Source organism: Elephas maximus, chromosome 6, assembly GCF_024166365.1.
Source record: "Elephas maximus indicus isolate mEleMax1 chromosome 6, mEleMax1 primary haplotype, whole genome shotgun sequence".
Lineage (NCBI taxonomy): Eukaryota > Metazoa > Chordata > Mammalia > Proboscidea > Elephantidae > Elephas > Elephas maximus.
Window position 1 is genome coordinate 100,499,901 of NC_064824.1, and position 21,783 is coordinate 100,521,683.

The window sequence follows — 21,783 nt, forward strand, 5'->3', positions numbered from 1 at the left end:
TTACACAGCTCAGCTGCCAACCAAAAGACCGGTGGTTCAAACCCACCAGTGGCTCTATGGGAGAAAAGACCTGGTGATCTTCTTCTATAAAGATTATAGCCTAGGAAACCCTACAGGGCAGTTCTACTCTGTCATATGGGGTTGCTGAGTCAGAATAGACTTGAGGGCACCTAACAGCAACAAGCTTAATCATGCTGGCCACACAGCTCTCAGCACATTGTAGCATATTTTCAACAGCATTTATTGAGCATGTCAGGCACTGTGCTAGACACTGGAATGTACATCAGAGAAAACACAGTCTTCCCCTTGAAGAGCTTACTTTCAAAATTAACCAGCAACAGCTATGTGGAAAAGAAAACTGCTATTTCATAAAATGCTTCCTCTTCTCCCTTATAAAACAAAGATCGAATAACATATTTATTTATCTTCCACCCTCTGTGCCTAATTGATTTTACCCATCATTCAGAGCTTGGAAGAACCTTCCCTGCTGGACTGCATGCAGGTGCCCTGCTCTCTCTTGTTGCACCCTTAAGTCCCTCAGAACACTGATCATAATTGCAAGAGTTACGGGTTACTGCTGAGGTATAATCTTAGAGATTAATTTCTTTGTGGGTCTAGGTTAGGTTTAGTTTTAAGAAAGAAACCCAAAATAAGAGTGGTGTAAGAGGGTGGCAGTTTATGTCTGTAATTTCAGAAGGTCCCTTGGTGGCCAAGAAAACCCCATGGAGCTGTTGTACTGTGTAGGACATGAGTCACCATGAATTGGAATTGTGTAGATAGCAACTAACAACAAGTTTATGTCTTGCTTATATAAAAGTCCAGAGGTAGAAGCAATACCCACATTCAAACTGTGGTGTTGGTGATGGATATTGAATACACCATGGACTTCCGGAAGAACAAACAAATCTGTCTTGGAGGAAATACAGCCAGAATATTCCTTAAAAGTGAGGATGGTAGGACTTCGTATTGCTTACTTTGGACACATTATCAGGAGGGACCAGTCCCTGGAGAAAGACATCACGTTTGGTAGAGGGTCAGCGAAAAAGAGGCAAACCCTCAACGAGATGGATTGACATCAGTGGCTGCAACAATGGGCTTAAACATAGCAGTGATTGTGAAGATGGCAAAAGACCAGGGGTTTCATTCTGTTATACAGCGTTGCTATGAGCCAGAGTCAACATGACAGCACCTAACACAGTGGCAATCCAGGCCTGGTAGGGCAGCCTGGCCCATGAAGTCCTCAGGGAACAGGCTTCTTCCAGCTCGTTACTCCACCACCCCTGGGGTGCAGTTCAATTCTCATCTTCCTGCTCCAAGATGGAGTTCCAGCCATCATCACTTCTACATGTCATCTGACACAATGGGGGAAAGGATTAAGAAAACAAGAGCAAAGGGAAACATGCCAGATTCTCTTCAAGAAAGTTTCCCAGAAGTTGCCTTACACAATGAGGTATCACCTCCTGACTGATATTACATTCAAATGCCCCACTGGTCTTCTATGTTAATGAAAAAAAAAAAAAAAAAAACACCCTATCTATACTTGAGACTAGAACCCAATTCTTCACGAGTAAACACAAAATATTTTTGCAATATTAGTAGACCCTGAATTTTTCTGGAATGCTGTGTTGTAAGGTGCCCTTAAGTCAATTCTGACCCATCACGACCCTGTGTACAACAGAATGAAACACTACCTGGTCCTGCGTCATCCTCCCATTCGTTGCTATGTTTGAGCCCACTGTTGCTACTACCATGTAAATTGAGAAATGATTTTACTTTTTCTTGGAACTTTATCAAGCTGTTCACCATTGCATAAACCATCTAATACAGTGAGACCTGTGAGAGCCGGAACTCTACGGGGCTACCTTGTTGTTGCAGATTTAAGTTTTCCACCTTTGACAGGGCGCAGTCTTACCACTTTTCTATCACTATTAGTGGGAAATATTTGAGTCTTCCTTCTCTGACAGGTTTCTGCTTTACCTGGTCTCTGGCTTTTGCAGGTTTTACGGTACTACTTACAGTATTTAGTGCATCACTACAATACACCTCTCTTGGTTAGTATGTGCACCAGGACTCAAAGCTCCTGCATCCCCGGTGGATTTTTGTACAGATGCAAACATCTGTTACTTCATTATACCTTCTGGTGTAGTGATGTCCCATACTTACACACTGAGGCACACAATGCTTTATTATCAACTAATTTTCTTTAATTTTTTCTTTTTATTGTTTTTTTTTTTAATTTTCTTTAATTTTTCCTTTTTATTGTTATTGCTGTTAGGACATTATATGGACTTTAAATAATGTTTCGTAGGTAAGTGTCTTAGTTTGGGTTCCCTGAGGATCAGACCCAGGGCGAGGATTCTAGTGCAGGTAACTTATTTGGGAAGTGGTCCCAGAAAACATCAGCATAAGAGTAATGAATTAAGGCAGGGAGGGAAATAAAGCCAGTAAAATACATGTTATCAAACAATTATCCACTATGGGCAATTGGAGCTCAGTCCCATGGAAGAACGAAGAGCAAGGGAGTGGGGTTATTTACACCAGTGCTGTCAGTTACTGGTTGAAGGCTGTTCCCAGAGAGCATTAATTCTCTGCCCCTTCCAGTCTGCTGCACCTACGCCTTCAGACAGTGAGTACAGGTGCCAGAAGTTGGAAGCTAGCCCAGAGTACACCAAAAGGGCAAGGACCAAGGAAGTATGGGCAGGGCACTGACAGCATTTGCTACAGTAGGATATCAAAAGCAAAACCAAGCTTATTGCCATTGAATAAATTCTGATTCATGGCGATCCCATGAGTACAACATTCTATAGGGTTTTCTTGGCTATAATCTTTGTGGAAGCAGATCACCAGGCCTTTCATCCACAGTGGATTTAAACCACCAACATTTAGGATAGTCGTCTAGTGCAAACCATTTGCGCTACCCAGGGGATAATCAAGGATAAACCAGGATTTTTTTCTTTTAATGGCATTTTCAAATTATTTCTTAAAACCTAGATCAGAGCATTGAAGCTGACAGGGCTGAGAACCACCATCTAGAATCTAGACAGATCGTTAAGGTTGTGCCTGGAAGACTATCTAGAAGAAGAAGAAGAAAAAAGATCATTATTAGGTTATCTCTAAACGTTAAGGCAGTGAAAAGAGCAACACAGAAAGCTTTACAAAATTTTAGACAGTGGAGGAAAGGAAATGTATCAAGTAAGAAAAGTAAGCTGCTGGATGGCATTCTAGTTAGGAAAAAGGCACACTGTTGCCACCTTTATTCACGTAGCATCAACTTGGAAAACATTCTCAGTAGTATGTATTTACTGATGAACACTGCTTTTTTTGGTAAAAATAACGTAACAGAAAAATTTCAAGATATGCTTAATCCACACACACACAAAAAAAACCAAATGTGTTGCCTTCGCGTCGATGCCCACTCATAGTGACCCTATAGGGCAGCGCAGAACTGCCTGATAGGGTTTCCAAGGAGTGGCTGGTGGATTTGAGCTGCTAACCTTTTGGTTAGCAGCTGAGCTTTTAACCATTGCACTACGAAGGCTCCAATGTATTTGATCCTACTGCTGAAATATTGTTTTTATATTTTCTTATTCTTTTCCAATCTAAATATATACATATTTTTATCGTTTAAATAATCTTGTAATATGAGGCTACGGGAGAAATTCAAACATGGATAGGATTTGATGTAAGGAATTATTGCTAATTTGTTAGGTGTGATAATGGCGTCACAGTTATGTAGGAAAAAAACCTTATGTGTTACAGTCTGATACATTTATCAGTGAAATTACATGTCTGAAGTTTGTTTTAATACTTCTATAACAAAAGAAAGCATGACTCATAGGTGGAATAAGATCAATGTTGATGATTGTTGATGTTGAGTGATGAGTGGCATAGAGATTCATTATACTATTCTACTTTTGTGTATGTTCAAAAATTTCCATCATAAAAAATATTTTAAAAATCACCTTGAGCTCACAATTTTGCATTGTTCGCTCTTCATATTATTTATGAACATCTTCCTTTGTTTCTACATTCATTCATTCATTCAACAAATATCTGTGGCATACCTCTTGAGTGCCAGGTTCTTGGGATACAATAGAGAGCAAGATAGACCCAACCGCTGACCTCATAGAGTGTACAGTGTGGTTGGAGACACCTAATCCATATCATTCCCCAGCTCAAAACATCTTGCCTATAGAACACAGTCAAAATCTCCAGTTCCAATCTGGTATTCGAAGCTCTCCAGGAGCTTTGCTGTGCCATCTCCAGTCATTTTCTCACACACATTCTTTTCATCTTTTCTAGTTTGCTAGATTTACCAAAACTTGGTATCATTATGCATTTGCTTTACTCCTCCACCACCCACCCTGCCCAGCTTCAATGGAGTCAGATTAAATCGTGCTTTTCCCGTATTCAATTTTTCAAGCCTCTATTGAATCATTTAGCACAACAGTTGTACATATGACTCATCTTCCTCCCTAGAGGAGACATGGTCCCTGCTACACAGACAAAAGTCAGAGCAAACAGATGGATCTGACACCCAGCCATCATATTCAGGCAACCTCTTAAAATTTGTTACCCTAAGGCTGAGACTAATCCACCATGAATCACATATGCTTGGTAAAACAGATTATATAAGCCAATTGTTTGCACATTGTCACGTGGCTCACATTTCTTCCATATTTTGTGCCCAGATGAGTGTGTTGAACTAGGTCCATCCATTCAGCAGATGTGAGCACTAGGGACTGTAGATTCCTGAGATAAATTTATTATGAGGAGCTTTACAAATAGACTGTTTTATAGACTGTGATTTCTTACCCCTCCTACACTCACCTCTGCTTGGCAATGCTGACTTCAATCTCCTTTCCTAAATTAGTCCTGAAAAATGCTAGCACCAGGCAAAAGACTGTGAAGTCTCTTCCTTTCCTTTTTCATGACTCCTTTCATGATTTCTATACTGGATTTCAATTATTAAAATAGTTTCCAATAAAATCTATAGCCATCTCCAGGTCTACATGGATAATCCATGTATCCTAAAAGGCTCATTTTGACTGAAAGTTGCAGCCATAGAAGGATAAAGAGAAATTTCCAACTCCACAACTAAGGTGAAATCCAAAAAAACTGCCTGGTCATGCTGAGGTACCTATGACAATTTCATAGACAGAAACACCACAAAATGATTTCCCCTCCTTCCAGTTAGCTAAGAAAAGTGTTGCAGTTTATTGTCCTCATAGCATTCATCACTCTCCACAGTCCTCTTATCCATTTACTTGTTCAGTGTCCACGTCCAATAATGCTGCGGGTGTCTGGAGAGCAGAGACCTACCTGGCTTCTATTGATCACTGCTATAGTCTCAGCTCCTGGAACACTGCCTGGGTCACAGTAAGCATTCAGTATTTTGGGGGCCCTGGTGATGCAGTGGTTATGAGCTTGGCTGCTAACCAAAAGATTGGCAGCTCAAATCCACGAGCTGCCCCTCGGAAACCCTATGGGGCAGTTCTACCATCCTACAGGGTCGCTATGAGTTGGAATTGACTCAACGGTAACAGGTTTGTTTGTTTTTAGTTGGGAGAGGGTAGAAAAACAGGAAACCAAGATATGAAAGTAATAGGAAACCTGGGATACCTCCCCCAAGATGTTCAATACCAGCTGAGGCCTCAGTCCCTCGGTGGGAGGCAGCTGAACTCCTGAGAGCTGGGTCTTACCTCTCCTACACTTACCTCTGCCTGGCAATGCTGACTTCAATCTCCTTTCCTAAATTAGTCCTGAAAGATGCTAGCGCCAGGCAAAAGACTGCAAAGTCTCTTCCTTTCCTTCTTTTTCATGACTCCTGTACCAACTTTGCCTGCTGAGACTTACCTATTTCTGCTGTCTTGAGAATGAGAATTCGTGATTGAGACTGCAAGTAAATATCCAAGCATATGCATTTCCGGACTGATTAAGGAACACAGGAAGGTTGGCCAGTTCTTGTCGTTAACTTAGAAGGCATTTGTCCTAACCATTACTTTAAAAATCAGTATTTCTATTAATTTTTAAAATGTAGTCATTGTTATTAAATGCCACAACCCCCTGTTCCTATCATGCTTGTTTTTCAAGAAATTTTTTCCAACTAGACAAAGGCTGAAAAATTATTGTAAATTTAATGAAACACTGCTGGGTCAAAATGCTGTCAATGAGGACTAGGATTAAAGTTCAATTTTACTCAATCTCTACGACGACTCATATGATTTCAGCTTAAGAAATGGCTTCTGAAAGCAAGTCTGTTCTTTCAAAGTCACAAAATTCTCTGTATAATTTGGGTTACTATAAAACGAAGCCATTTGACTTAGATTACCCAGAACTATATTATTAGCTAGTAAAAATTGACAGACAGGCTAGACATTTATAGAAGACACCTTTTGTTAACCAAGGATCATTTTGTAGGGTCTCTTACCGGCAAGACTGCAAACAAGCAATGCTGCTCCTATGCTGGAGAAAAGCATTAGAAAATGCTAGTGGGACATGAGCTGACAAAGTCACCTCACTGCTCTAGATAAAACCTCTGCACATCCTCTTTGTTTAATCCACAGAAACCTAACCTAGTCTAACCACTAAATTACTCACAAGCCTCCCTTGTCACAAATCTGAAGAATTCCTTGTACTGAAAAGTCTAATTTATATCATTTTCGACCTTCACTTTAGTATTTTCACTCTCAAGCTGATAACACATACTTAACACTAGAAAGAGTTACATTTTTGTTGACTATTTCAAGATAATAGTCACCCCACATTTTTAATGTATGGAAAAAACTGTAGAGACAGCTGGAGTAAGCCAACCTACTAACCTTATTAATTTTTTCACATTATGCGGAGAAAACAACGGGAGTCTCTTCAGCCAATAATTGAAAAAGCCATTGAAAACAGTTCCTTCTCGTAGGTCCCCTACCAAACCACTGCTCTGAATTTAGTTATTCTCAGATTGGAGCTACTTCTTTATTTGAAAATGTTATATTGCAGAGAGAGGTCAATAAGAACATTTGGAAGTAGGTATCACAAAAAGAACAAGAAAAGGGGCACTGCTGACAGCAAGGCAAAAGGTAATGACTAAATGGCAATTATAGTGGAGAGGCTCATCAGCCCTTTGACCCCAATGTAAACACACAGCTTTCCTTTGCTCTCTACTGTAGATGTAAACACCACTGGGAAGTAAAACATCTGTGAGCATATTGAGCGCAGCATATTTTATCAAAAGTACTTAATTTTATTAAAAGTTTTCATTTTTAACTCATTTTTTAAAGAACATTCAACGCAAAACCCAATGATGAAGTGACATCTCTGGCAGCTATAGGAGAGAAGAGTCCTGGAACTGGAGTAGGCTGGAGCCCCTGCTCTGAGAGTGAGCAACAGCCAACTCTTTGTCTGCAAGATGGAGACATGTGAGGTTACTGTCTGTCTTACAAGGCTGTTGTGAGCATTCATCATGCATGTGAAAATCTTTGTAAATTGCTATGTGAATGCTAAGTATTTCTATGTGGACAATGGCCTGGAGATTTAGGATTCTTCTCAAGAGAATTAATTGAAAATTTATCATTTTAATATGCTATCTAAAAAGTATAAATATATAACATGAAGAATCTGAAATAACTGGACAGTTTTGTATAAGACTCCAGTGAAAGGATGAATTGTCATGTGTTTTTCTTAGAATCGAGACCAACTACCATCATTTTGGAGTCCTGGTGGTGCACTAGTTAAGAGCTACGGCTGCTAACCAAAAGGTTGGCAGTTCAAATCCACTAGGCGCTCCCTGGACACCCTATGGGGCAGTTCCACTCTGTCCTTTAGGGTCGCTATGAGTTGGAATTGATTCAACTGCAACAGGCTTTTCTTTTTTTGGTTACCATCATTTGAGAATTTCTCAGTGGTTCTCAAGTTTTTCTTTCTCTGCTTCCACATACTATCCCTGTCTTTCTCTTAAAGGAGTTCAAAAACATTCAAAATCAGTAAATTTGCTTTTACCAGCCTTGCTATTTGTGCCTGCATGTGTGTACCTTTTCCCCAGGTTCAGAAAGTCAAAGCAACTCCCAATGGAAATGCAAAGTGTTTAACCTAAACTCATCTTAAACTGTTGGTTCCCTTTCCATGGGTGGGAAGTCATGTTCTCGTAGAAAACAGCAGTGATAGAAAATGCCTCTTGTGAAGACTTCTGTCATTTACAACTGGGAGAGGATCATGCAGTGATTAAGAGCTCAGCTGCTAACCAAGAGGTTGGCAGTTCGAAACCACTAGCTGCTCCCTGGAAACCCTATAGGGCAATTCTACGCTGTCCTATTGGGTGACCATGAGTTGGAATTGACTGGATGGCGGCAATGGGTAAAACCTACTATCTTTAACCTGAATTTTAAATCCTCACTCTTCCCCTCCCCTCAATTTGTTTAGGTGGAAAAAAAGAATCAGTAACTATCAAAATATGCTTTTTACTCAAAGAAAATAATAGATTTCTTTCAAGTCACCTGTCCTAGGGCTATTAGGATCAGAAAATTAATTTGTTCTTTGCCAGCAAAGTGCTGTAATTATTACTTTATATTTAAAGAGAGAGATCTCTAAAACCTCAGAGGGACCTCTGAGGCCAAGACAAAAGGGCAGAGATTACTCTGTGGGCAAAAGAAATGCTAAGCCTGGGTTTCCTTTAATTTTTTAGGCCACCTTGTGTGCCACTCCTTCTGCAACCATAAAACAACCTGAGAAAGATGAACTTCTTTTATTATGAAAATTGCTGCCACATTACAGCTGACATTCCAAAACACATTTTAATAAACACTTGTCTTGATTATAAAGTAGAGCAGAAACCATGATCCTTTTCCAAAATTGATTCACATGAGCTGAGTCACTGAACCTAAGTCAGGAGGCCCCCACATGTACAGGAGATGAGATGAGAAAGAGCACCTATGTTATTCCAAACAGCTACTAGTGTTACTCATACAGTGTAAACCAACAACTTTAAACCACAACGGGACATTTGTTTTAAAAAGCACAAAGCAAAACACTGAAATTCTGAGGTGTCACAATAATTCTGAGATGGGGAAAAGCCTTCCCTTCTGTGAGTTCAGTGCAAGGTACAGGGAAGAAGCACAACACCAGGCTGGGGATGGCTGGAGCTCTTTGCTTCTGAATATCCCTCATCTTTAGTTCTGCTCCAAAGCACAGTTTGCATGCAGAAGCTCTTCGGACTCTCATTTGCAGGCCTCGGAATGTGGCACTCACACACGGACAGACAGAGTTCCACGGCAGGTCACGGTCTGCGTTTGAATTCCAGTGTACTTGCTGTCTGTAGCATAGTAAGGAAACCAAGAACAATATTCCTACGTTCTTTCTAATCAGGAGGCAGAAGGCTCCTATTTGGATGCATTCCATGATTTGGGGTGGGGTGTGGTAGTCACAACATAGAACCTGTCCCATCATGAATACCTTGGTGGGAAAGCTTAGAAAAAGTTAAAACTGCAGTTTAAAAGTTTCTCTTTCCCCTCCTTCAGCAAAGAAGCACGATGCACACATGACTGCAAAGAATTTTGGAAGGCATAGTGTGGCTACTGTAGGTTCAAGTTCAATCTGCCCCTTGCAAAGGGATTCGGAGTAATTGCAGATGGATTCAGGCAAAACAGAAACTCAAAAATATTCATTAACTTCTTTAATGTAAGAAGCTATACTGAAACCTTTTCTTACAACTTCGTGTAGCTGACATACCTTTTACTTTAGAAAGAAGTATCCTCTTTTTTTCAAATAGTAGATGGATGATACTTTTGGAATTTAACACAGGCCAAGACCTGATCTAATTTGATTTCTACCTTCTTTTTAAACCTCCCTTTAAACTATACAGTCTTTTTGTTTCTGGGCTCAGGGCTCTGGTCATTAGTAAGGCTCAGAAGTAGCAACCAAAAGAACACAATGTCCTTCCTAATTTCAGGGCTGTTCCTTTTGCAACTACGTGAAGACTCCAGATGGTGTTGTACCACTCTGTGGTAGGTAATCCAGTTTTTAAGCTGTTACACAGTCTAGTTAAGCTTTTCACGCTGGATCTGGTAGTAACATGCCTGAAAAAGAGTTCAAGACGCTTTCAAATTTACTTTTAAAGAAATTACAAAAACATAGCAATGCACATGGAACTAAAGAAAGAAAACACTTTATTAATACTGATAGCCCATCAAATTCATGTGCTATCATGTTCCCTGTTTCCTGCCAATCCCCTTATCTGCGTTTGATGTTTTAGGCATTTGATGTTTCCATTCAGCTTTTATATAAAGAAGTAGTTAAAGACAGATTTATAATACGGCAAGTGAAGGTCAGATTTTAAGATACAAGATTATTAAATAAATACCTATACTCACCTTTAAGGTGGTGAACATTATACCTTGTTCCCCATGCTGAAGATATGGGTCCATTAGATCCTCAATGAGGTGCACTTCAGAGCCTAGATTCCTAATCCTGCCCCAAAGAGAAAAAGATGTTGAGTTACTTCCACTTACATGCCCAACTCCCTTCTGAAATCTACTTGAGGGAAAAAGAAGACCATCTCAATAAAAAGTTAACATCGTAGTGGAATGGGTCAATAGAAGTGGATATTTTCCTAGTGTGGGAGCATATTTCTGCCATCAGTTCAGAAAAAGCAAGTGGTAGGATGTGTTAAAATAATGAGTCACTCCACAGCTTCATCTACCCTGAGACCAAAAGAACTAGATGATGCCAAGCTACCACTACTGACCGTTCTGATCAGGGCCACAGTGGATGAATCCTTATAAAACGGGACAAAAATGTGGAACAGAACTCAAATTCTTAAAAACTGCAGACTTACTGGGCCAGTTGAGACTAGAGGACCCCCTGAGACACGCTTTAAACCTTAAAATTATCCATTGAGGTCATCTGTTAGCTAAGTAACAGTAAAATAAAGAATATCAACCGTGAGTCATGAGCTTCTTAAAAAAAAAAATCGACTATAGAAGACCAAGAGGTCAAAAATTACTCCAAAGCAAAAATTACTCTAAAGGCAGGGAAACGTGAGTACTAGAAATAGTACAATCAGAACAGGATAAATGAGAATAATGACACATTGTGAAAAATGTTACTAATATCACTGAATGATTTGTGTAGAAATTGTTAGACTGGAACCCAATTTGCTATGTAAACTCTCACCTTAAACACAGTAAAATATTTAGAATAAAAAAGTAATAATGAGTCACCAATATTAAAGTCAGAAAGACTGGTCACCTGGCCCGTAGCACCACATATAGGAAAACAGGAAACAAGTCATCCATGGACCACAAGAAGTCTTCCTGGAGTGTTGCCAGGACGCTCTGAGAGATCTCTTCAAAAGTCTGCTGGATGACCTTAAGTTTATCAGATGGGGTGAATGTTGTGCTGTTGTAGGAGAACAATAAAAAGGTATGTTATAGTTGTCTTCATAGAGCCATTTGATATTTTATTTTTTGACAATGTTCCCTTCTGGGGCTCATATGCCTTAAGCTGAACACATCCAGCATAATGAGTCACGGGTAGGAATGACCTCTGTAATCCTGTGGTTCTTTGAGAAAAGAAGCCTCCACTATCTACAGTCCACAGGGAAGAATTCCCTAAGTCATATGTCATCTCCTCTTCCCCATGTGGCATCTTTTTTCCCTAATGCATGCTCACTGAATGAGAAGCTTGGTTAATTTTTATTTGGCTAAAGATGTGAATATGCAGATAAATTTCTGGGAAGGGGCTCCGCCTCTCCTGAACATGCCAAGACCTTGTAGAATAAAAGATAATCCAAATAAATGTCTCAAAAGAGTGTTTCTGATCTCCAGATTGAGCTGGACACCACCTGGGGGAGGAAGGAGGCTCTTAGAATTTAGGTAAAGTTAGATCTCAGAAATATCTCAACAGACTAACCACTATTTTGATTTATGTAATTTTTCAACAAATACGAGATTACCTGATCTGCTGTAGACATTCTATTGCTGAGGCAAAACAAGCATCTTTTGTGGTTGGCAAAACCTGCAAAAAGAAGGTCAAAAAGGAAAGCTGTTTTCTGCAAAAACAATAAAATACATGATTCTGATGGCAGGGTGCAGGTCTTTGGTGAATAACTGGTGCTAACACATGGTTGGGTACTGTCTTACCAAAAGGAATGAAGATTTCTTGCTATCTTGAATCCCCCGCACCAAAGACAATCTTATTTGCTAAGAAAATGAAAATCTACTATACCTTCTTACTCTCTCCAAGGGTTGACAATGTCACTGGCCAAAATTTCCTATAATGGAATCCATAAATTGTTAATACAAGTTGTTACTTATGGTAGATAAAGCCCTATAAAAACAGATGACAGCTACATTGGCTTCTCTACATCCATTAAAAATAACTATGCCACAGATAAATCCCTATAAAAGCAGTTGACAGCCATACTGGCTTCCCTATGCCTATTAAAAATAACTATTCCACAGATTGGTTATATTTTAATGAATATTCTAGACGTGCTTTAAGAGCTTTTATCATATTTCTAAGGGATTTGTCATTCTATACTCCAATAACCCTACAAATATTCCCAAATATTGGCCAGCATCTTTCCTTCACTCGGCTTTATCTCATTTTTACTATTAAATCATTCTATAGAAAAAGCTACTTTCCAGTTTAGGTTTATCCACTTTTTTTTTTATAACACAAATATATAATGATTGGGCAGAAATCAGCTTTTGATAGCTCTAGAAAGAAACTTACTCATTTAGTACTCCCATGGAGTAACAAGAAACAACACTATACACATAAAAGAGCATTTCTAAAACTTTTAAATAAGAAATTACAGCTGGTGAGAGAAGAAAGAGAAGGAAAGGGAAAATGCCAAAGACTGAAAACAATTAACTTTTTCTGAGGAATGTGAATAGAAAACATGTATTTTGGTTTATTTAAAAGGACTATAAAATATCAGGCAGGATAACTTGTATGTAAATATATATATGTTATCCTACCTGATATTTTATACAAACATAAGATTAGAAACATTTTCCAAATAAGCAGGTTGTATACGCATCTCCACAAATTTTCAGAAATAATTTTTAAGCATCACTATTTTGTTTAATAAGGCTGACAGGCAAATAAAGAAACTACAGGTCATGTATGCAATCAGAAATCAAAGTACCAAATTCCTGATTATGGTGTTTGCATTTTACATTAAAGCCATTTGATTTTGCTTGATTAACTACTATATTTACCTCTGCACCCCAAGAAAGCCCAGAAGAGCAATATCTGGCTGCTTATTGAGTCGCAGAACGCATTCCCAGTAAATGTCTTCCTCACGATCATTATCCAAGGCGTAAAGCATGAACAGTGGTGGGTAGAGTCGAGGTAGTAGCACAGGAAGCAGTAATCCAGAGCTTGTTACCACATAACTACAAAACATTGAAGTGGGGGAGAGGAGTATTGGTGTTAAAATTCAATACAGAATCGAAGGCAGAGCTTTAGGTGGTGAAAGCTGAAAGTAAAGACGTGAATTTTGAGTAAAGAAGCAGCTATAGCATATAGCATTACTCTACTCTGATACATACGGAGTAGACATGAGGGGCTCACCTAGGACCCCAGAGTTTTGTCTTGGACCAAGTATGAATTCTTTTCATTAATTCAAAATCTAAGTGAAAGCCTATTTTCCATTCTGAGGCTTATTTTTCTGTGGTTACTATAGGTCAGCATGGTGTTACTTTTTCAGCAGCCTTTACGCCTGGTCATTTGTGGCTACGCTTTCCTAGGGTATGGTTAATAGTACTTGAGTTAGAAAAGGTGCCTCATAGATTTCTGGGTAGATCATCTAAACCAGCCACAACATTTTAGAAACGAGGAAACTGAGATCTAGAGAAAACAACTTTTCCTTGAGACTCCTGGTCCCTAACCTCTTTCTCCATTATCCCCTTCCAGCTCCATTTACCCTGGCTCTGGTGATTCCGATCTGGAGTCTGACTTCCCAGTGCAAAAGGATTTCCTTTCAGTTGGCAAAGGAGCAGAGAGAGGAATTGTGCTGCCCTCTTCAGGAAGCTCAGGAAATAAAAACCTAAGGAACAATAAAAAAAATGCAATTATACAATTATAGCTCAAAGGTGGCTAAAGAGAATAAAATCACATTTCTATTATTTAATCTATTTAAGGACCTATGAAACCTTATTTCATATCAACCAAGTATTTTAGTTCCCTTAAATTCTTAAGTTTATCCTGTGGGAAACATCAGTTAAAAGTGTAGCTAATGAATAATACCACTAAAAAAAATCTTCATTTGCTGTTGATTTTTTTGTTTGTTTGTCTAGTTACTAAGGAATGAAGAATTTTGACCTGTATGGTATGTTTTCCTAATGACAAATCTCATCTGAGGTTAATCTGTATTAACTCTCCAAAGAGAGACTAGCAAGTAAGCAAGTATCAATGGAAACTACTTGAATGTCCACCATTAAGAAAAAACAGTTAAATTATTGAAGACTCAATTAACATAAAGTTAAAAAAAATTTTTTTAAGTTGCTGCAAATTCATCCTTCAAATGCTAGGCTTTGAGTTTTGCCCTAAATTTTTATCTCTGAACTTTCATAGGTAAGTGTTAGCTCTACCATAAATAAGCTTATTGTCCTCTTTATTTTTTCAGACTTAAACCATGATCTTTAAGGGCAGTTTAAAATCTTCTCTATTTTAGTATATTTATACCCTATCCCTACTCTGGTCCTAATTTTATAGCTGGGAAAACTAAAAGGAAATTCTCTTCATTATATACATCTCACTAATGTCAGAGCTGAAATACTTCCAGCCCAGTAATCTTTTTAGTACTTCACACTGCCCCTTCAAAACTTGAAAAATTTCCAAATGCATTCATCAGTTTTGAGGCTAAAAATATAAGGAAGTTTTCTGGGAAAATGGTACAAATTTTTGTATAATTATCTCAATACAGTGTTTACTTGCTGGCTCAAATCCAATAAAAGATCTTACGTTTGAATCTCACAGGCTCCAAAATTGCTTGATGCCTGGAAATCTCTTCCCAAAGGTGCTTACTCTCTTGTTTTCTCATCTCCTTCAAAGTCTCTGCTCAGCTACAACCTTATGAGTCAGGCCTCCCTCAACCTCTATTTAAAATAGCAGCCTCATTCCGTTTTTCTTCTTTACACTTATCAGCATCTGACACACCATATTTTACTTCTTTATTATCCGTCTCCCCCCACGAGAACGTAAGCTCCATGAGGGCACAGATTTTTTTTTCTTTGTTCACTGATAATATCCCTCCAGGACCCAGAACAGTAGCTAATCCATAGGAGACAGTCAATAAATATTTTCTGAATAAATCAATGAATGATGTTGGTGTCAAGGGACAGAACATAAATACTCATGGACAAAACTTTATATTAGACTTTATCTACTCTGTAATTAGGTTTTAGAGACATGATTTTCTTTAGAGATTAAATCCAAATTAAAAACTACTATATTTCATACCAAAGTTAGAATTTTAAAAAAAGAGGCTTATATTTTAGCTTTCTGTTACCTTTAATGAATAAGACATAAATGAAATAAGCAGCAATGGTTAATAGTCATTGTTTGTTTGTTTATAGAATAAACATAAAGTAAAAACATGTTTTCATTAATCTATTTAAGGACCTGTGGGATGAAACCAGTTTCTTGAGTAATTCCTGTGATAAAGGGGAAAGTTCATGATTGCTCACAAAATTGTAAACTCTAGATTCAGGGTGAAGACATCCAAGCATTAGTATAAACCAGCATTCCATGTAGCTTGAAGGCTTCAATTAAACAGTCTCTCACCTCACCAGCTGGAAAATTCGCTTAAGATAGGACTTAATCTCCTTCACAGCCTCCTGTAATAACCGGCGGTTGGCTCCTACACCCACATATGTCATTCTATACACTGCAACCAGGGTCTCCACAAGCCTACCCAGGGGGTGCAGAGGAGTGTCACAAGCCTAAGCAGAAAGAGAATCAATGAAGTCAGTCAATGCACACTGATAGCAGAAACAATCAATTAATCAATCATCATTTTATAAATGAGTAACTTTGAAATGTTCTCAGATGTATTACAGGCTGTCAGGAGCCAACTTTTGACCTGGGAAAATTCAAATATTTATAGCTTTTCCCTAAAAGTATTGAATCTACCCAAATTATACAGAGCAGGAGTTCTTTCTCGCAGTCAAAGAACCCTTTTAACATTGTGGGAACATAGCTTTGGAAGTGCCGTATCGATACAGAACACCATTAAAACAAGCTGAATATTGATTACTGATGATGCTCTGAAACACACTTCAGCTCCCTTGATTCCTCCTAAGACCCCTTCCTGAACCCTCATATTAAAGTAGGTCACACTTTGAATGGAAGCTGATTTTACAGAGCTGGAGAAGGAAGCACAGAAAGTGTGTCCAGGGGGCAAGGGCAGTATGCTTTATCTATACAATCTGAGGTTTGCTAATGGTACTAACAAAAGGCCACTTCAAACTCTGACCTTGGTTCTCAGGAACCTTCTTGAACCCTTACAAAACTTAAAAGCTCTATCATCATAATGAGACACTCTTCATGTGGAAATGTGCTCTCAGGAGTCAGAGAATTAACAAAAGAAATACTTAAAAAGCAAAAAGATTAGGGTGGTTGTATATTTTTCCGGAAGCAGACTGCCATGTCTTTCTCCCGTGGAGTGGCTGGTGGTTTGAACAGCCAGGTACTTAACCACCGCGCCACCAGGGCTCCTAAGGTAACATTCAGCTGTGAATGAATTTGCACGATATACTGTGGTAGTTACATCATTAATTCACAAGTTCCAATGCAATTCTGACTCTAGTTTACCTTTATTAAATATTTCTTGATGTCATCATATTTCTCCACAGAGAAGGCACCAACATGGTGTGGAATGAATTCCAAACTCTCTAGTGTCTGAGTCTGGGAACGACTTAATATCTCTGGGCTATAAAAAGGGAAAGAAATGCCTATTATGTATATTTCACATAAAGAAACAAGACAATTGTAAATGTGTATATGAAACATAGTTACAAACTAAGAAGGAAATGAAGCATCTAACACAGTGTTCAGCCCAAATGAGCTCATAAATGGTAAATAACCTGCTATTAGGTACCTGATTTATGTAACATCCACCTAAAACAGTATTTAATGTTACTTTACAATAAATTAATGAAGATTTTGCTTCAAAATCTTGGGAATGTTGGGAAATACTATAGAGAAATCTGATAATAGACATTTAGTGAAGAGAGAAAAAAGACTGAATGGGGGGCTTAGAAAACAGGAAGATAAAATAAATCAAAGGGCACAGGAAGAAACAAAAATGAGCTCCTGAGGCAAGGACAGAAACTAGGACACTCCAACAGGCGGCAAGGCACACACATAATAAATGAAGGGATGCTTTGGATGAAGAGGCTAAGACAAAACACATATTAGACATTTTTGGTAATAGCACCCTATCATTAGACTACAACAAATAATTAGAAATAATGCACAATCATTATATTTTCCTAGAGAAACAAATTATATCTTTGTGGTAGCAACATGGTTTTATATACAAGTTCATTTACTTTCACTCCTCAGAAACACTCAGCAGCTAACCAAAGTGAACCGGAAGACTAAGGTCTCAATGTCTACACTGAAGGACTGTGTCAGCGGAGGCTGATGATCCACTTCACACACACGGGCCAGCCTGCGGCTTTAGTCAATTATGGGAGTTTCCAATCATGTACGTCATGAATAAAATACTATAAGCAATTCCCATTTATCCCAAATACAGGGAAAAATACTTCTTTCTACACTTGATTTCTAAAAAAACAAAACAATATACACACCAAGAAAAAAAATAAGGAAACACCTGACGTGTAGATGAAAATCACCACAAAATGGATTTTAAAACTCAAGTGTATGTAGTTACACACTCAGTCAAAGGTGAGCTCTTTGACATTTTAAAAATAAAGACAACTCAAACAAAGCATTACCTGGAATTACACTCAAAGTTGTGGTTAATTACTAACTTGCAGAAATTAGTAAGTTCTTTAGTCCAAATGACAAACAATGCTTGCGGGAGTTGGTGGCCAAGTTAAAGAACAAAGAAATATGAAGAAAAGTAGATAAAGATAAGCAGGAGAAAAGGAAAGCAAAGGAGTAAATAAGGAAGAGGAGAAAAAGAAAGGAAAAAAGTACATCAGTAACTCCTTTCAGTACTTCAAAGATTTCTGGCCTCCATGGTTTCTGAAGAGAAATCTGCAGCCACCTGAATCACTGTTTCTAAGTAACGCATCGTTTTTCTCTAGCTGTTTTCAAGTTTTTTTTTGTTTGTTTGAATTTGAATATGATGTGTCTGGGCATGGATTTTTGGGAGTTTATCCTGGATATAGTTTGCTCAACCTCTTGAATCTGTAGGTGCATGTCTTTCACCAAACTTTAGAGCCATTATTTCTTCAAATATTTTTTCAGCTCTGTGTTCTTTCTCCTCTACCTCTAGAACGCTAATGGCACAAATGTCAGACCTTCTGTTGTTGACCCACGTGTCCCTAGGCTCTTATTCATATTTTTTCCATTCATTGTTCTATTGTTCAGATTGGATCATTTCTGTTGATCTATTTTCACATCATTGGCTCTTCTACTGTCATTTTTATTCTGATATGAGTCCATCCAGTGAGCTCTTTAGTTTGGTTACTATATTTTTCAGTTCTAAAATTCTGACTTAGTTCTTTATATCTGTTTCTTTGATGATGCTTTCTATTTTAATATTTGTTTCAAGAGTGTTTTTCACTGCTCAGTTTGTTTTTATGATAGCCACTTTAACGTTCTTCTCAGATAATTCCAACATCTGTCATCTCATTGTTGATGTCTGCTGATTGTCTTTCCCCAAGTTTTTTGTGGTTCTTTGATTGCTGAGAATTTTGGTTTCTATCCCAGACATTTTGAGTATTATGGGATTATGGATCTTCTTTACATCCTATGGAGAATGTTGACATGCAAAAAATAACAGGCTTGAGACTGCTACCTTTGAAGGACCTACTAGCAAGGTTGGACCCTGGCTAGTGTCTGGGAACTAAACTTCTAAAAAGTTCCCTACACTGATTTGAAATGTTCCCTAACTGATAAGGGTGTTTTGCTGTGTTATATAGTCTTTTTTTTTTAAAAAAAAGACTATATAAGCATGTGTTTTATAATGAAATTTTTTTTTCTTCTGGGACTCTGGAATTCTGAGAGTTGCTAGGTACAGGGTGCCTACATAACCAGCCCCCAATAAAAATTTGGGCATTGTCTAATGGCCTTGCCTGGGCAGAAACAATGCACATGTGTGGCTGTATTTCACTGCTGGGGAGACAGTGTGTTCTGTATGACCCCTCAGAGGAGGGAGTGAACACAGGAAGACTACACATGGATTCTTGTACAGTCCACTTGTGTCTTCTTCTCTGATGATTTGATATGAATCTTACCTGTGAGTATGACTTCATGGTAAGCCTTATGAGTCCTTCTAGTGACTCACTGAATGTGTGGGTGGTCTTGGAAACTCATATAACAGTTGATATTTTTGTTTCAGCCTTCTGTGGGATGTGCTTCCAAAATCAGTTCACTTTTCAAAGGCTGCAGTGCTATCTGTGTCTGTCCCATGAGTGTGCCACTCAGTGGTTAGGCCGGAAGCAGGGCAGAGGTCTACCCATTAGCTCATTCTCCAAGTCTTTGGTATGCTAAAAAACATCCACTCATCTGCAGGTCAGGGGTGAGCCCAGGAGTTCATAAACAACTTTATAGGGTTGCTTTCCTGAGTTCTGCCCTCTCTACTGTCTTCACAGAACTTTTTGGTTCCCTCAGCTCCTCTTTTAGGTTCTCTAGCCAGAAACTGCCCGCTTCTAAGGCTGTACCACATCTGGGGCCAAGAGGTGGGAGGATTAAAAAAAAAAAAACTAAACCTGTTGCCATCATGTCAATTCCGACTCATAGCGACCTTATGAGACAAGAGTAGAACTGCCCCACAGGGTTTCCAAGGAGCACCTGGTGGATTCAAACTGCCAACCTTTTGGTTAGCAGTCAAGCTCTTAACCACTGCACCACCAGGGCTCTGGTGGGAGGATAAAACCAAAAAAACCAAACCCAGTGCCGTCGAGTCAATCCCGACTCATAGCGACCCTGTAAGACAGAGTAGAACTGCCCCATAGAGTTTCCAAGGAGCGCCTGGCGGATTTGAACTGCCAACCCTTTGGTTAGCAGCTGTAGCACTTAACCACTACGCCACCAGGGTATGGGAGGATAGAGAGGCCAAAAAAGCAATGGGATTTGGCTTTGCCATCTTGGACCTAAGGATCTACCAAAGGGCGGAAGGGTCTACTCCATAAGTTTTGGCTGCTCTAGCCATTGTTGTTGGCACCCCTGACATAGGGAACTGCCCATGGAAAAAAAGGAGAGAAAGAAAACCTGGGGTATATCCTCCACCATACCTGTGCTTTAGGAGTTCCTTCTCCTGCTCTTTGAGCTAGAACCAGGGGTTTTATCCTTGGCTCTCTGTCTGCCTGCACCGCAATGCTTACTTCCAGTTTTCAGGTTGTACTGAGTTCAGGCCAAGGGATGTTGGAGGGAAAAAAACCCCAGTAAACTCACCACTGGTTCAGTGGTACTTTGAGTTCTGGTATTCTTCCCCAATTCACCTGCAGATATTTACTTCAGAGTTCTCAAATAGCTATGTATGCATTCTTTTCATGTTGAGTTGAGTTCAGGAGAAGATGAAGCTGCTTGTACATTCTGTCCAAGTTTTACAGCTGAGTTCAGTTGAAACAAAAATACCAGCTGTTTCACAGGTTCCCATGACCATCCATATGTTCAGTGATTCACTAGAAGGCCTCATAAGACACTTTACTATGTCTTACTTGGGAGCAGAAGTACATCAAATTTTAAATTATGTTTTTAATTAAATGTGGAGGAGGTCTGAACTATTTACTGGTTTAAGTTTCATCTTCCTAACACACTCTTCCACATGCTGGGTAGGCATTTACTCACCTGTCTCTGTGTTGGCGCCGACTGGTGGTCAGGGCCACAGCAATATTGTCCCATGCTTTCCAAACTTCCCCTTGGCCCGGGCTCTCACAGCCCAGCTGGCGCCAACATTCATCAAACACTGCTTTCCACTTCTCATCAGCTGACACTGCCAGGTTTCCAAGTTTCCTGCTAATAAAGACATGTCAACCTTTTATTAATCACTTCTTCTGTGCAAAAATGGACCCGAAAAGTAGAAATTTTCTCATGTACAACTGAGAATGCTTCTGTGACAAAAACCGCCTAGGTTGATGGTGGTTCCACTGTTAAAACACTGAATGAAAGTTCTAAAGGGATGGTTTTTAGCTACTTTTAATGTTTATTAGATACAAAAGTGTATAGATTGTTAAGTACAAAAGCACATTAGAATCAACCCTGCTTTCTACAGTTTCACAGAATTGATTTTGTAGAATTGATTCCTGTTAAAACAAGGACTTTCTGTGCTTCGCACACTCACAATGAGAACTGTGAAATGTACTACATAATGAGTTCTAAAAATACTCTAAGAATAAACATTGTACAGAAAATATATCAAGCTCACATCAGAACAAAGAATCTGAGATGCTATCAAAATACAAAAACAAAGCTGGAATGAATCAAGGGAAATGACATACATGAAAAACATGAGGAAGAAAATAAAATACTTAGATTTTGTCTTTTTTCCCCATATATGCAGATCACACTACTCCACTTGGCATATACGGACTTAATCTTTACTCTTCAACATCAAGTTTGCACAGGGGGTTCCATTTAAGAATG

The 21,783-nt window shown here is 38.9% G+C and overlaps 1 protein-coding gene across 3 annotated transcripts in view; it reads right to left on the reverse strand.

Annotated features, from left to right (window-relative positions):
* Window positions 1-7,252: 7,252 nt before the first annotated feature.
* Window positions 7,253-21,783, reverse strand: part of ALS2 (alsin Rho guanine nucleotide exchange factor ALS2) — a 73,983-nt gene continuing 59,452 nt past the window's right edge. The window contains exons 24-33 of one of the 3 annotated variants that reach the window (XM_049887857.1): window positions 20,989-21,156; window positions 16,813-16,930; window positions 15,784-15,941; window positions 13,922-14,044; window positions 13,215-13,391; window positions 12,214-12,259; window positions 11,942-12,003; window positions 11,236-11,385; window positions 10,359-10,455; window positions 7,253-10,064 (exon numbers count right to left, since the gene is read on the reverse strand). In XM_049887857.1, coding sequence (XP_049743814.1) covers window positions 10,026-10,064; window positions 10,359-10,455; window positions 11,236-11,385; window positions 11,942-12,003; window positions 12,214-12,259; window positions 13,215-13,391; window positions 13,922-14,044; window positions 15,784-15,941; window positions 16,813-16,930; window positions 20,989-21,156 — 1,138 coding nt within the window. In that variant the 3' untranslated portion in view covers window positions 7,253-10,025. The remainder of the gene's footprint in view (window positions 10,065-10,358; window positions 10,456-11,235; window positions 11,386-11,941; window positions 12,004-12,213; window positions 12,260-13,214; window positions 13,392-13,921; window positions 14,045-15,783; window positions 15,942-16,812; window positions 16,931-20,988; window positions 21,157-21,783) is intronic. The other 2 variants (XM_049887856.1, XM_049887855.1) reach the window with 2 other exon arrangements.